Source organism: Prinia subflava, chromosome 11, assembly GCF_021018805.1.
Source record: "Prinia subflava isolate CZ2003 ecotype Zambia chromosome 11, Cam_Psub_1.2, whole genome shotgun sequence".
In the NCBI taxonomy this organism is placed as follows: Eukaryota; Metazoa; Chordata; class Aves; order Passeriformes; family Cisticolidae; genus Prinia; species Prinia subflava.
The window spans coordinates 13,413,685-13,427,924 of record NC_086257.1 but is presented as its reverse complement, the minus strand read 5'-3'; the positions used below and the strand labels follow the sequence as shown (position 1 = coordinate 13,427,924).

The 14,240-nt window shown below is 46.4% G+C and overlaps 2 protein-coding genes across 3 annotated transcripts in view; one reads left to right on the top strand and one right to left on the bottom strand.

Annotated features, from left to right (window-relative positions):
* LOC134556278 (D-beta-hydroxybutyrate dehydrogenase, mitochondrial-like) overlaps positions 1-2,822 on the bottom strand; it is a 17,129-nt gene extending 14,307 nt beyond the window's left edge. The window contains exon 1 of the mRNA XM_063408673.1: positions 2,684-2,822. Coding sequence (XP_063264743.1) covers positions 2,684-2,785 — 102 coding nt within the window. The 5' untranslated portion in view covers positions 2,786-2,822. The remainder of the gene's footprint in view (positions 1-2,683) is intronic.
* The window catches only part of BDH1 (3-hydroxybutyrate dehydrogenase 1), a 25,131-nt gene continuing 13,663 nt past the window's right edge, over positions 2,773-14,240 (top strand). The window contains exons 1-6 of one of the 2 annotated variants that reach the window (XM_063408670.1): positions 2,773-2,910; positions 4,082-4,213; positions 7,237-7,309; positions 8,785-8,895; positions 12,105-12,246; positions 13,725-13,877. In XM_063408670.1, the coding sequence (XP_063264740.1) occupies positions 4,131-4,213; positions 7,237-7,309; positions 8,785-8,895; positions 12,105-12,246; positions 13,725-13,877 (562 nt within the window). In that variant the 5' untranslated portion in view covers positions 2,773-2,910; positions 4,082-4,130. Of the gene's footprint in view, positions 2,911-2,963; positions 3,330-4,081; positions 4,214-7,236; positions 7,310-8,784; positions 8,896-12,104; positions 12,247-13,724; positions 13,878-14,240 lie in introns of those variants that run through there. The other variant, XM_063408671.1, reaches the window with a different exon arrangement.

Genomic DNA, 14,240 nt, shown 5'->3' with positions numbered 1-14,240 from the left:
GAGTATCCAGGTACAGACTAGCTTTATTAAAACTCTAAAGATAGCTACAGCTGAAGGACAAAAGATAAGTGAGAATTAAATATACAGTGCTCAGTCTGAATTTAATTTAGAGTGACATAACTCCAAGAGAGATGAAAATCAAACACAAACCAGATCACAGAAGTTGTCAAGGTCACCTCCCACAATAACTCAACAAGCTGGCCCGTGGAAAAAAACAAGGATTTGACATTTCTTTTTCTCCTTCTCTCACCTCCCTAGAGCCTTTGCCTCTGAATCTTGAAGGCAGAGGACTTCACAAAAGAGCAGGAAGTGTGCAGGAAATAGGTAACTGTAATCACTTCCAGAACACAGGTCAGGCAAACAAAGAAGATACCAAATCCTCAACCATCCTTAGCTCCTTAAAAAAAAAATCAAAGCAAAACAAAAAAGCCCCAGCCCAAACAAACAACCAAAATGTAGACAGAAGTGAGGTTTAAAAATCCTCTCATCTGCTTATAATGGCAAGGAAAGTGAGGGACAACTTACAGTATGAAAAAGATCCTTTGATTGTTATTTGCTATAATCCTAATTGCTGGTAATAAAACACATGACTACAATATCATGGCTCATAACAGAGGCCCCACACCAAGGAGTGTGCAAAACCCCAAGGCATGTACTGGATCTGTACCTGTGCCTGTTTGTGCCATGCCTGATGGACAGAGAGCTCCCAGGGATGACAGCAGGGATCAACCCCATTCCCAGCCAAAAGGATCCTATCCCAGAAAAACTTCTGAGCACAGAAAAGCCAGATCACCCCTATCTTTTGAAAGCCCTGAGATAAGGCTTAATGGGCCTGTTCCTGAAGTTTGATAAGGCCAATCTACAGCTTAATTTGACTCGATGCTGGGACAGGCAGAAAGGACCTGTTATCAGCCCAGTGACCTTAATGAGCATGCTGAGGAACTCTGGGTGCCCCCCTCACTCGGGGTCATACAGTGCTCTCTGGAAACACTTCATGGGAGACAGCACCCCGTGCTGACAGCATGCCTGGGACAGGGTGCCTGGGACAGGGTGCCTGGGATCTGCTAAGAGCACAGAGTAACTTCTTGTACCAGAGGTGCTGCTGTGGCATGTGGGCACACTGTCTATGCTTGCTCTGTGACCCACAACACTATTCCTCACAGTTCAGGCAGCCCTAGCAGAGCAGCCTCATTTTAACCTGCAGTCAGCTCAGATATACATAGCATTTCCTATTGGGATATCATAGCATTTCCTATTGGGATATGACCAGTTTATTGAATAGTAGAATTTATTTTCCTAATGCAGGTGATCGATCAGAATCATCCATTTACTGCAGAACAGACTGAAGAAATTGAAACTACTTTTTCAGCCTTTCTCTCTAGACAATGTGGGAATATGCCATGCTTACCTAGAGTTTATCTTTTTTCAATGTGCCACTTTTTTATTTGATCTGGTTCCCTTTTGTGGCTCTACTGGCCATCCCCTGATGTGATCAAACAGATTGATTTTAGGATGAGTGAAGCAACAAAGTAAATTTGGCTTGTTCCTTTTTCCAGGGTTGGGAAAGTTGAGGTTTTCAATCCCAGGGAAAAGAACTGAAAATATTCACTAAAGGGAAGGTATATTCTCAAGGAATGGGGAAAGTAAGAGAAGCAGAGTGGATGGAAGAGTGAAGTGGGAAGCTGCAATCAGGCTACAGCTGTTATCTGGCCATTCTGAGGGGAAGGACTGAACTGGAGGTCCTGAAGCAAACACATTGGCTCAGAGAGCAAGTTGTATCCTGAGCATCCAAAGCAGCATGGACTGCAGGTCAAAGGAGGTGATTCTCTCCCTCCACTCTGCTGAGACCCCACCTGCAGGGCTGCATCCAGCTCTGGGGTCCCAGCACAGGAAGGACAGGAAGCTGTTGGAGTGAGTCCAGAAAAGGCCACCAAGATGATCAGAGGGGTGGAGCACCTCTCCTATGAGACAAGGCTAAGAGAATTTAGATTGTTCAGCCTGGAAAAGAAAAGGCTTTGGGGTGACCTAATTGTGGCCTTCTACTACTACCTGAGGGGACACCGTTTACAAGAGCAGGACAAGGGGGAATGGGTTCACATTGAAAGTAGGTTTAGATTAGATACTAGGAAAAAAAAAATCTTAAGTGTGAGGGTGCTGAGGCCCTGGCACAGGTTGTCCAGAGAAGCTGTGGATGCCCCATTCCTAGAAGTGTTCGAGATCATGGTGGACAGGGCTCTGAGCAACGTGGGATAGTGGAAGGTGTCCCTTGGGGTTGGAACATGGTGAGGGGTTGGAACTGGATGATCATTAAGGTCCCTGCCAACCCACGCCATGCTATGATTACATTCACATGTTTCCCCTCCAAATGAGGCACTGCGGGGCCGGGGGAGCAGCCGTCGCACCGCGGGGTCCGAGGGCAGGGCCCGCCGCACCGCGGCCCGGCTGAGCCTCGCGGCCGGGGCCTCATCGCCCCGGGCCGTGCCCAGCCCGGCGCTTCGCCCCCCTCACAGCGCCGGTCCGGCTCCACAGCCCAGCCCGGCCCGGGCAGCGCCGCTCCGGCCTCGACACCTGCAGCGCCTCGGCCCGGCCCGGCCCGGCCACACGGCCCGGCGCCATTTTGGGCCTCGGGGGCGCCTCCGGCAGGCTCTGCCGGCCAGCCCCGGCCCCTCGCCGCGGTACTCACGGGCAGGGCGCGGCGGGCCCGCCGCAGCAGGAGGAGGAGGAGGCGGAGGAGCAGCACCCCCGAGGCGCCCAGCGCCAGCACCAGCCCCGCGCCGCTCCTCATGGCCGCAGCCTATCGCCGCCGCCGTGCCGGCCCTGCCCCCGGCCCGCCTCCCGCCGCGCCCGGCACCGCGGCCCCGGCCCAGCCTCATTCAAACGGCAGCAGCGCCCGGCAGCCGCTGGCTCCAGGTAACGCGTGGGTGGGCCAGGGTGGGTCGCGGCGGCCCCGCGGAGCTCTGGCAGCCGGGTCGCACCGAGACCTTGCCCGCGGCGGGCGGGGGGCGCGGGCGTCTCTGCTGCGGGCCTCCCCCGCAGCCGCCACAAGCGCGGGCGGCCGCGCCGCGCCCCCCGCTGCCTCGGCCGGGCCGTGAGCGCGTTCGGGGCCGCGACAGCCGCGCCCGGAGCGGGGCTGGGCCGGCGGGACCCGCAGCGGACCTCGGGCCTCGCCTCTGCGTGCAAACCTCACAGAAACCTGCGGGGACACCAGCCGTGCTCCCGAATTTGATCCAACCACCGGGATTTCTGAGGGTTACCCGAGCCAGTGGGCCTTCTGAGCCCTGTCCGCTCCCTCCCTGCCCATCTCGGTGCCCACCGCTGCCCTTTCTGCGGTAATTTCGCTGTTTTTCAGCCCAGGCCTGGTTCCCAGCAGGCCGCGCAGCTGGCGCGGTGGCGGCCCAGCCTTCGGCAGAGATGCGAACCACCCCTAACAATTAGATACCATTTCTCAGCTTCAATAAAGGGGGCTGGGAGATGATTTTTATGCCTTGGGTTAGTTTTATCCAAGATAAATATGCTTGAAGTTGACTTTCCATGCCAAAGTCTTGTCCTTGAAATGTTTTTACTCGTTATTGAGTTTATTGGTGGTTCCCTGTGCTCATTATAGCATCATCAGCTACTTAATTACAAAAATAAAAAAAGTATTTTTATCTGCATGGCTGTACTAGCTGTAAAACCAAGGATTGTTTTGGAAACATGTAACATCACTTGTGACATGAAGTTATATTTTTGTTTAAAGTTATATTTTTGTTTAAAGTTATTTCATAGAGCTCATTTGAAATAATGCATTCCATATGAGTACCTTAATTTTTACCTGTTTCAGAAAAATCATTTAAAGATGCATTAAAGAAGGAGAAATTGACATTTTCTTTAAATGTCCCCCTGCTTGGTAGTTTACTTATAATGCTTCTTATTTAAAAACATCTTGAGTGGCTGAAGGTTGAGCTGTTTATCTCTGTTTGAGGGACTGCAAGGGGAGAAGATGAGTTCCTTTGGACTTTATTTTCCTGTTGAAATACATGGAGTCAGCATGTCTTACAAAATAATTGAGCAACTAAAACAGAGGTGCTATCTTGTGTTGCAGAGCTAAGGAAGAACAATTCTGCTTTTGGTAGAGTGTGCTGGTTGAAAACATGTTGGCCACCAAGCTGTCCCGCCCTCTCTTGAACTTTTCTGTTAAAGCCCTGAATTTCAAGGACCCAGGGAATGGCTTTAGGTAAGTAACTTGGTGGGAAAGAAGAAAGAGTGACATCTTGAGTAAAGCACAGGTCAAAGACTCACTTGATTTCAGTGGGACAGTTTATTTACGGAGTCACAAGGTGGTTGAGCTTGGAAGGCGCTTCTGAAGGTCATGTAGTCCAACCACCCTGCCAAGGCAGGGCCTCTTTGAGTTGGTTGCCCAGAACTGTGTCCAGGTGGCTTTTCAGTATCTCCAAGGATGGTACTCTAGAACCTGCCTGGACAGCTCTGCCAGGGCTCAGTCACTGAGCTGAGCACAGCAGAGAGGGACTCTATATGCAAGGAGGGGTTGGCAACGTGTTGTTTTTTGGTTTTTTTTACACTGCAATCAAAGAGTTGTGGCATGTTAATTCAGTATCCATCAAGAGGCTTTTTTTGAATATCAGCAATAAGCCTTGCTTCAGTGCAAGAAATTGTCATATATTTCTGTGACTTCATTAAAGAGTGAATCCCATGAAATGAGAAAGTTGAGAGGGAGGGTTTTACTGAGAAATGGAGGTGGGCTGGTTAATTAAGCTGGTTTTTTCTGCAGATGAGCAAAAAATTGCCTATTTAATTCTAATTTCTAGCTCTGAAAAAGCCCCAACATTTATATTGCTGTATGATTGGAACCCTATTGGTCCAAATTCAGAGCGAGTTGAGTGCTTTCCTTGGCTTTGTTTTAGAGCGGGGTTTCCAAACAGCAGTGTGTGCACCACTAATTGTACCTAAGCCATTTAAAAGTGGCTCGTGGCCTGTTAAACAAGAACTGCCACCTCCAGTGTTGCTCTGCTGCTGCTGATAGTGATATCCAGCATCATCATGGTCAAGGGTGGCTCTGGTTACAGGGTGTTGTAGATAGCTAAGCTGTTAAGAGATTTCCTGTGCAAACAGGCATAGGTAGGTCTTTTATCTCCTATTTGCTCCACATACACCAGAGTTCACCTGCAGGAATCTGCTGTGGCCTTAAAAAATACAAATTAATGTTTTATTAACTTGAGGAAAGAATTTTCAGCATATTCTTGTTTTTTTTTCTTCCGTCTTCTGTTTTGCTCACTGTGTATTTGTGCTTTGTGTGTCTTGTACTCAGTGCAAAACTGTTGCATTTGCAAGTCCCCACGAGTTGCTAAACATGCAATGGAAATCCAACTGTTCATTGAAAGGCAGTGCTGCCACTAGTGTCTTAATGCACTGAAGTAGAATTTATATGCTTGACTCTTCAAGCTGAGGACTCCTTTTGTTGGTGGAACTGAACAAAAGCCAGTGCATGATCATAAGCACAAATTCAATTTGAGGGTCATGTGTGCATTCTGAAAGTGTCTGTTGCGGTCTCTAGAATTCAGTGATGCAGAATGACAGAAATGGCTTATGGTACATCGGTGTACCATGTGGGGGCTCACATCACTTCCTGGGTGTTTCTGCTGATGACATTCCTGCACAGCAGCAGCCAGCATCTGCTTTTCTTTTGTCCTTGCCTTCAGGTCAAGATAGGCAGAATGTCAAGTAGGTATTCTCTGCAGATTATTATGAATTGAGTGCAGTGAATCAGTGCTTTGCAGTGAAATATCAGGCCCAAACATAACACTGAAAAATAAAAACCAAGTTCATTCAACTAAAAGAAATGTTATGAACATTTCTGGGCACTTTTAAGACGTTCCAAGAAGCTTACCAAGTAGTTTCAGTCCAGGATTGCAGGTCAGTGATGTTAACACACACTGCCTGAGGACTGACCTTTGAGGCAATTAAGTTTGCTATAGCTATTTCAAGAGCTGATTTGGCTTAACACTCTAAGTTAGAAAAACAGCTAAACTGTTTCAGGAGGGTGAGTGAACACCATCGCTTGAATATGTCATCTCCTTTCCCATCTGGTTCAAAGCTTCTGCCTTCACAGATCCCTTGATTTCCCAAGATGTGGCTCAGAGGCCAGAGTGTCTGCAAGCTGCTGTGCAGTGTAGCACAGGTCACCCTGTGAGAGCCTGTGATGTCTGAGCTGGAGATAATTGTGAATAATTATGCAAATTTACTTGGAAGACAGAAAAGTAGCCTGCAAGATAAGCTCTGGGAAGGATAGGTGCTGTTGGAGGAGCCAGAGGGTAGATGAAGTACAGCAAGTCTAAGGGAAGGCAGAAAGCTCCAGGAGGGCAGTGTCAGTGCCGAAAGCAAAAATGAAAAAGCTGATAAAGTCCAGAGAGGTGACTGACAAGGACAGAGCTTGGGGTCCCTCTGATTTGTTGTTCAGGCCAAGTTTTGATGAATGATGGCAAGACTTAAGACAGAGTGATGCTACTAGGTAACATAACTTTTCTAAATGGAATTTCATTTCCTGGGAGGCATTGTTGCTTTGCTCTGGTCTGTCTATGTGAATATGTTTTGTCTTCTGGGAGTCACACATACTGTGCGGAGGAGCTTCAGATCTGCATGGCAGGTATTGCTCAAAGACAGTGTTTGTTAGCTTAAACAGTTGCAAAAAGGGGATGTAAAATCTAGGAGTATCTAATGGGTAGACACTGCAGGGGAAGAAGCATCATCCAGGATGAAATAAGGATGGAGCTGTGTGTAAAAGGAGTGAGACTAATCCAAGCAAGTTCAGCCTCAAACTGGTTGTCCGAGACAAAGCCACAGCAGAATACTTTGATCAGACAAATTAAGAACTTCCCATACCAACTTTGTGGAAATCTTAAGTGTGGGTGTTGTTGCTTTTGAAAGTGCAAACACTGCGCTGCCCGTTTTGTGGGTGGAAGCAGCTCTGTGCCTCCAGACCAGGAGCTATTTTAGAATACTTTGTAATACCCAGACAGCTTCTGCAGCTGGAAATAGCATCAAGGTCTGTGGAGAAACAAATGTGTCATACTGTAAGAAACACAGACTAAGAAGTGTAGACTAGGTTCTGTCTTCCCAAATGACAATCGACATCATGTATGTAGGCAGCACTACATTCCTTTTCATGTATGTGTTACTGCAGCAGGGTATGGTTAAGATATTCCACATCTGACTGTTCTGTTGTTTTGGTTTTTTTAACAGGCCTATGCAGAGATTTTCCTTCCCTCTCTTGTCCCCATGTGGCAGCCGCTCTTATGCAAATGAAGTCGATCAGGTGAGTTTGACTGTGGCTTCCAGGAACTAGTTCTGCTGAGCAGAGGTTTTAAAATCTCTGAAGCCTGCTGACCAAACTCATCTTTCCAATTTGCCAGAAAGACTCCAAGCTGGACCTCTCGAGCATACTCCACATTCTTTCCTAGCACCGAGCTTCCATTGACGTAGCACGGCATGTGCTGCTAAGGATGGAAATAAACAATCATACGAGTGGGTTTTTTCTATTTTTGGAACTCACTCAGCAGATTAAATGTTCCACCTTACAGTGGAGGGGATCTGCATGACAAATTCTTATTAAAGCACTTTTTCTGGAGTATAGTTGTTTAAAGACATGTAAATAAATCAGTGTGTCCTCACCACTTCATTTGGAGAGTAGCCCTTTTTAGCAGCCCTCTCCTTGAAGATACTGACTTGCTAGGAACAGTGCCAGGCAGAAGGAAGGGGAGTGTTTTGTCATCTTGTCTGTCTAGTGTCACAGAACTCAGCACTAGAGCAGTGCTAGAGCTTGCACAACTGCCCCATAGCTCTGGAACAGAGTTTCAGAGGAACTCTCATGTGATCCTTGCATCAGTGCTGGGCTTCCAGTGTGAGGAGCCTTTGCTGCTTCCACCCAGCTTCCACCTTGATCAGTCCTTGAGTATGCTGGGGACAGCCAGATTTATAGTTTGTTAAAAGAGATGAGTTGGAGTGAATTGCAGGCAATTATTATGTAATTCCACCCACAGCAGCACCTTGGATGTGCAATTGGTGCTGTTGGGCTGTCTGATGCACTCTCTGATTTTTAGCTTGTTATTTAACTGCTGCCTTTGGGTTAGAAAAAGGAATTTGGAGAGGGAAAGCGGTATACTTCCATTTAAATTGTAAGCTGGAAAAATAGAAAGACCAAAAAAGCCCAACCAGACAAAAAGAGTGGTGACCAACTGGTCTTAATTTCATATATTAACCTCACTTGAATCTTCTTAGGTCTTAGAACCCAGCCCTAGTGGGCTTAGGTGCTAGAGAGAGAAAGATGAGCGAGCAGTCAGTAAGATTAAACCACATCCTTTCTTCAGTCAAACTTTCTTCTCCATGCCCCATGTGTGCACACAAGAGTGGAATCCTGCCTGCTTTGAACATATAGGAACAGTTCCTGATGAAGTCTGGGGAACTGTCTGGTATATTTTCAGATTTCAAGATGGATATGAACTGCCAGAGCATGGTGGTTTGCTTGGTCTGTTTCCCTTAGAGGCCTGTTGCCAGAGGTGCTGGACTCCTCTATGCTGAGAGGGCAGTGATCCTGCCTCACTGGGGTGGACTCAGTATGAAAGTGTCATTTCTTGTGTTCAGGAAGCACTGAGTGGCAGGAGCTGGCAATGAGTGTAGACAACATCCCTGGAACAGACTGCTCCTGGCCAAGGACTGAACTTGTTCTGTGCCTGCAAATCTCTAATTTCAAATACTCAATTCCAGTGCATTTTGTTCTTCTTTGTTTTGCAGATTGGCAGCAGAGCTGTGCTTATAACAGGCTGTGACTCAGGATTTGGATTTGCCTTGGCCAAGCACCTCCATGACAAAGGTTTCATTATTTATGCTGGCTGTCTGCAAAAGGTAGGGAAAACAAAAACTGTTCTTCACCTGTGGCGTGTGCAGTGACACAGCAACTCCAGTCTTCCCTCTCCACTCTGCACAGCTTTCTGCCAAGGAGAGGGGGGGTGGTTGGTAGCCCAAAGGGAAAGACACAGGTGCTGGAATTTCACAGGGCAGAACCAGGACTGAATGGTATCTAGGGAGATTCTTATTTAAATCACAACATTGTGGTCTGTTCCATGTCTGATGAACTGGAATCCCAAATGTAATTTTGTAGGCTTAACCCATAAGTAAAGTTTGGTGTCAGGCTGTAGTGTGGACTGTTGGTCCTGCTTGCAGACCATGTAGATTTATGCAGGGCTTATTTTGATAAATTTTGACATAACACCAAGCCACCAGTGATTTTATGGCATGTGTTTTGAGCATATTTTTCTGTATTCATGAGTACAGCCATGCCATGGTGTCTCCTGAAATAGCTGGGTAGGTGATGGAGTCCTACTAGTGCAAATGAGAGTAGAATCAGGCCACAAACAGCTTGGTGACTGTCTTTCTCTCCTTATGAAGCACTGCACTTTTTTTAACTGCGCAGCGATTTCCTAACAGAAACAAACTTAACTCCTCAGGATATCCTGGGGTGGGTCAGTTGGTTTGATCTAATCTTTTAGCTCACCCATCACTATAAATGTATCTTGAATAGTGATACTATTTACAGAGAATTTGCCAGGTATTCTCTGATGTTATCCGACTTTCTACTATTATTTTTTTTTTGCATTAATACAAAGTTTGGCTTAATGAGTAGTTTGTTTCTGCTGCATTTTTTCAAAAGAGGTGACTGTCTCTGTTGCTTTGTGTCTTGTGTCTCAGTCGGTCAAAGATTTATTTGTTAGCCTGGGCTCCCTCTAGAGGCGTCACAGCAGAACAGGACACTCGGTACAAACTGCTGCCTTTCAAAAGGGCTCAATACAGAGGGTAGATGAGTACTTTTTGATAGGTGTTTCTACAGAAGTTTTGTAGCTGAAGATCAACTTTAGAGAATATAAGAACACTGCAAACTTAAAAAACACTGTTTAGAGTAATGGCCTGTCTCTATGTTGGTAGAAGGTAAAATCTTCAGAGTTGCAAAGTTACTTATGGGTTTCATTTCTTCTGTCTCAGCTGCTAAAAAGGCATCATTTTCAGTGGACATATCTAACAGTTACTGAAACCTCCCTTTCTATTTTTGTTGTCTTCAGTACTTGTTCTACTGAATGCACGTTAGTGGAAAATCTTGGCCTCTGACAATTTCAACATAAGCTGACATGCAGCAGCATGCCAGGAGTCTTTTAGACTTTGATCAATATTTACTTCCTCACAGAAAAATCAACAGAAAACTTTGCAGTATCACTTTGTAACTAAATATTATTTCTTTAGCTGAACTCACATGCCATCTTCCAAAATCTGTGTGGCCATGCCAAGAATGGTAACAGCAACAGAAAACACTGGAAACTGCCAAAGCTCCTTAGTTAGCTGAGTGACCTCCCATGTGTCTTCAGGCCATTATACTTTCTGTAGAGCAAAAACAACTCTTAGGAGACCAAGCTGATTTTTCATTGTGCTACAGGCTTCTCTAGCAAAACCATTAACAGAATTCTGATCAGAGTATAATTATTGCTGGTGCTGATTTTAGGAACAGAACAAGCTTGGTGTTTTTAGATGCTAGAAAAAAGTGGAGGTAAAAATAAGGAACATAATCTTTGGCTTGGATATATTTGACCTAGCCCAGACATAGAGGAAATGGCTCTGAAACGTCAGTGTCACTTCCATGGGTTTGTTTTTCACAGCACACCTGCACATCAGAAGCAGACTGCTGCTTGGGGAGCCACTGTGTCCTCAGGGCATGCACAGTTCTTAGGATTGCCATGTCCTTACTGCAGATTAAAAGTATGTGCAGTGCTGAGTCTTTATTAGCAAAGATTACCTAAAGTGGCCAGATCCTGAGCACCTGACTGTAATTTCACTCAAGGAAACATGAGAGAAGAGTGTAGAGTCATGCCTGAGGGGAGGCCAAGGATGGATCTGTGCTAATAGTGTGCTGTTTCACACAGTTACTTCCTAACGTTTTCAGTGGCAGATAAACTCGTGTGAGAGTTGTGTTGATGCTGCATTGCCAAAAGACAGTGGTAGACTGGATCCAATGAACGTTCATGCTGCAGCTGTTTTATTTTTACCCCTTTGGTTAATATATGGAGCAGCCAGCTGACACAAGATGAAGGTATTTTTCCATCAGTATCTGTTACCATTGGACATATGTGATGTTTGTCTGTGCTGTCAGGAGTTTGCTTTGCTGTGTGTGCTCAGACTGATTGCAGCTTCCAGGGGAATGAGAAGGCAGAGGTCCTCTGAATAAGCTGGCACACACACTGGCCACTGCAGGGCCCCACAGGAGTGCTCAGAGTCACAGGGTCTTAGAGACCAAGGGCACACTGATATAGATACAAGCTGTAGCCCAGGAACCCCAGAGAGTGACCATGGGAAGAGGAAGGCAAGGCAGCAATGTGCTTTTTCAGTGTGCAAGAGCTGGGGCCTCTTGCCACAGGGATAGTGTGCCCTGGGGCTGGTAGCAGAGATGTACTGGTTGCCTGCTGTAGCATAAGAAGATCCTTTCACTGCTGTGTATGGGCCTGGGGATTGTGGGACAGGCCGCATCCCCTGCCAGGAGACACAGTCCCGTGTGCCTGACTTAAACATCTCCCATGTGCCCTTGCTGAAAGCCAAGGGAATGGCCTTGTGGGTGTGGGTTAACATCCAGAGTCCAATTCTTGGCCAGGATCCCAGCCCCGTGTCAAGCCAAGTGAGGATGGCACCACATTCCCACTGCTGCAGCAGTGGGACATAGCCTGGCCTCAGGAGCTTGTGCTGGGCAGGGGGTGCTTGCTGGGTGCCTTGCTGCAGCAGATCCACCTCTGGCTGCTTTCTTGGTGGTTGAAGCAGTTTGTGCCAGCTGACTTGGTACAGGGCTCATGGTCGGATGGAGATGCTTGAGGAGCAGTGTTCTGCAGGACCAGTCCTGTCTGCTCCCTTCTTCCTAGGGCTGCAGGACTGTCCTGAATATTCTGTGACTGCTCTGTGCACTCTTTTGATTGGTAGTTGGTATGGTATGATATTGGCACTTGATTTGGTAGTTGGTATGCGTTTGATATTCTGCACAGGCTCTTCAGCTAGATTGAAACCAGCACTTTCTTCCCCTCTAGGACAAGGGAGAAGGTGGCTCCAAGGAGCTGGATGCCATGAAGAGTGATCGAATGAGAACTGTCCAGCTGAACGTCTGTGACAGCAAAGAAATGGACCGGGCAGTGGAGCATGTGCAAAACAGCCTCGAGGACCCAGAGAAAGGTGGGTATGTGCAATGGGCTCTGAGGCAACACAGGGGGCAGGAGCTTCCTTGGCTGGGCTCCAAGAGCATTGTCAGAGTGCATTTCAAAAGCTGAGCATGTCATTGAAGGACATGAATCTTTGAGGAGCAGCAGGGCAGAGCAAATGGCCTGTTCAAATATCAGAACATATACCATATCAGAAGGGAGCTTCCCACTTTGCACAGCCTCTACAAAGGAAACTGCTTTGTTCTCCACTAGGTCCTGTAGGGAGATTGGCAAAAACCAGAGTGGTGTTCAAGGCTCTGGGATTAGTGCTTTGTTCCTGTGAACTGAAGTCTATTGTGATGCCCTTTCTATCGTAAAACCTGCCCAGTGCCCAAAGGTTGGGAATTAACAATGGAAATGCCTTCCCCACTCTTTCGAAAGGCAAAGGAGAGGTTTTCCAAAGAGTTTCCCATTAAGCCAGCTGGGTATCATTAATGCTGTTGTTCAGGGGGTAGCTGTACTGATTTTCTTAACCTACCTACTTCATTCTGCTGAGGTGATGACAGTAAATTCTGCTCCAGTACTGTTAAAATTGTTCATACATTTGCTCATACATTTCTGAAACCTTTCCACCCTTTGAAGTAGATTTTTCTCCTAAAGGATATCCACATTCAACACAAGGTTGTTTTAAAACAGAACAACCAGTAATGTTTTGGTTTGGATTTTGCAAACTAATTTATTTTGATTTTCTTTGTATTTAATTTTTCTGTATGGATCTTCTATATAGATTAAGTTTCTCAAGCACAGGCCAGAATGAAGTTACCTTTCCTGGGCTTGTTCTGATAACACAGATCTGGACACAGTCAGTCAACAGATAAGAGCAAGATTTTCTAAACAACAGACTTCTGTCAGACTTTTCTTAGCATGTTTCCTGTACAGTTAGTATATTATATGAAGTGAGTTAATTTTATTCAAAATTCCTTTTTTAATCTTTCTTTTTATTGTCAAATGAGTAGGTAGCTTCAGTTGTTGCCATTTTGGTTGCAGCAGAATAAAAGGGAGATGCCATGGCATGCATGCTCACCCATGCTTACACCCTCCTTCCCAGCACTGCAGACACTCTAGTTCTTATGGTGACAGGATTTTACTTTGAAAGAATTGCTCTTTTGTTTCTTACAAGGTCATTCCTATTCTTATTCTTTGCATTATATATTTTGCTTCTTTTAAAAAATCATGACAGATAAAAAAGAGTGGCAAGGAGAGCAGACAAGGCTGAAGTTCTCTGTTTGCTGGCTCAAAACTTCCTGGGAAGCCTCATTCACAGTACTTTGTGACTGCAGTTTTGGGTGGTACAGGCAGATCTCCGTGGTGGTTTTATTTGCTCAGGAGACTGAAGTGCACTCTGGACTCTCTTCTATCTGGTCTTCACCACCGCAAGTCATAATGAAAAGCTCTGTTGTGGGGTTCAATAACCTATTAGCATAACTAATGGTGCTTGATTTTGTCTTGTAGGGCTCTGGGGGCTGGTTAACAATGCTGGGATCTCCACATTTGGGGAAGTTGAATTCACCAGCATGGACACCTACATGGAGGTAGCTGAAGTGAACCTGTGGGGGACCGTGCGAACCACCAAGGCTTTCCTCCCGCTCATCCGGAGGTCGAAGGGTGAGTGGCAGACATCCTGACTGCTTCTCCCTGTGGCAGGTCCCTCATCCTGCCACACCTTGCTGTGTTAGAGGCCAGAAGGTCTGTGGCACTTCTCTGCACATCAGCCACCTTCCTGCCTTCAGAGGCAGAATGTGGTCCCCAGCAGACACACAGATTGCCTTACCTCTCTGAGTTACACAGCAGGGTAGCAGGCCTGAAAATCAGTTATTTCTCTTTCCCATATGTACTGCCTTCTGCAACATCCCACACAAGATGTAATCCATTATACCTGTTCAGAAACTGCTGCTCACAATAAATTAGAGTGCCAGGAGCATTCCTCCCTGCTATATAAAAACCAGCTGTGCTGGCAGCAGCAGTGTA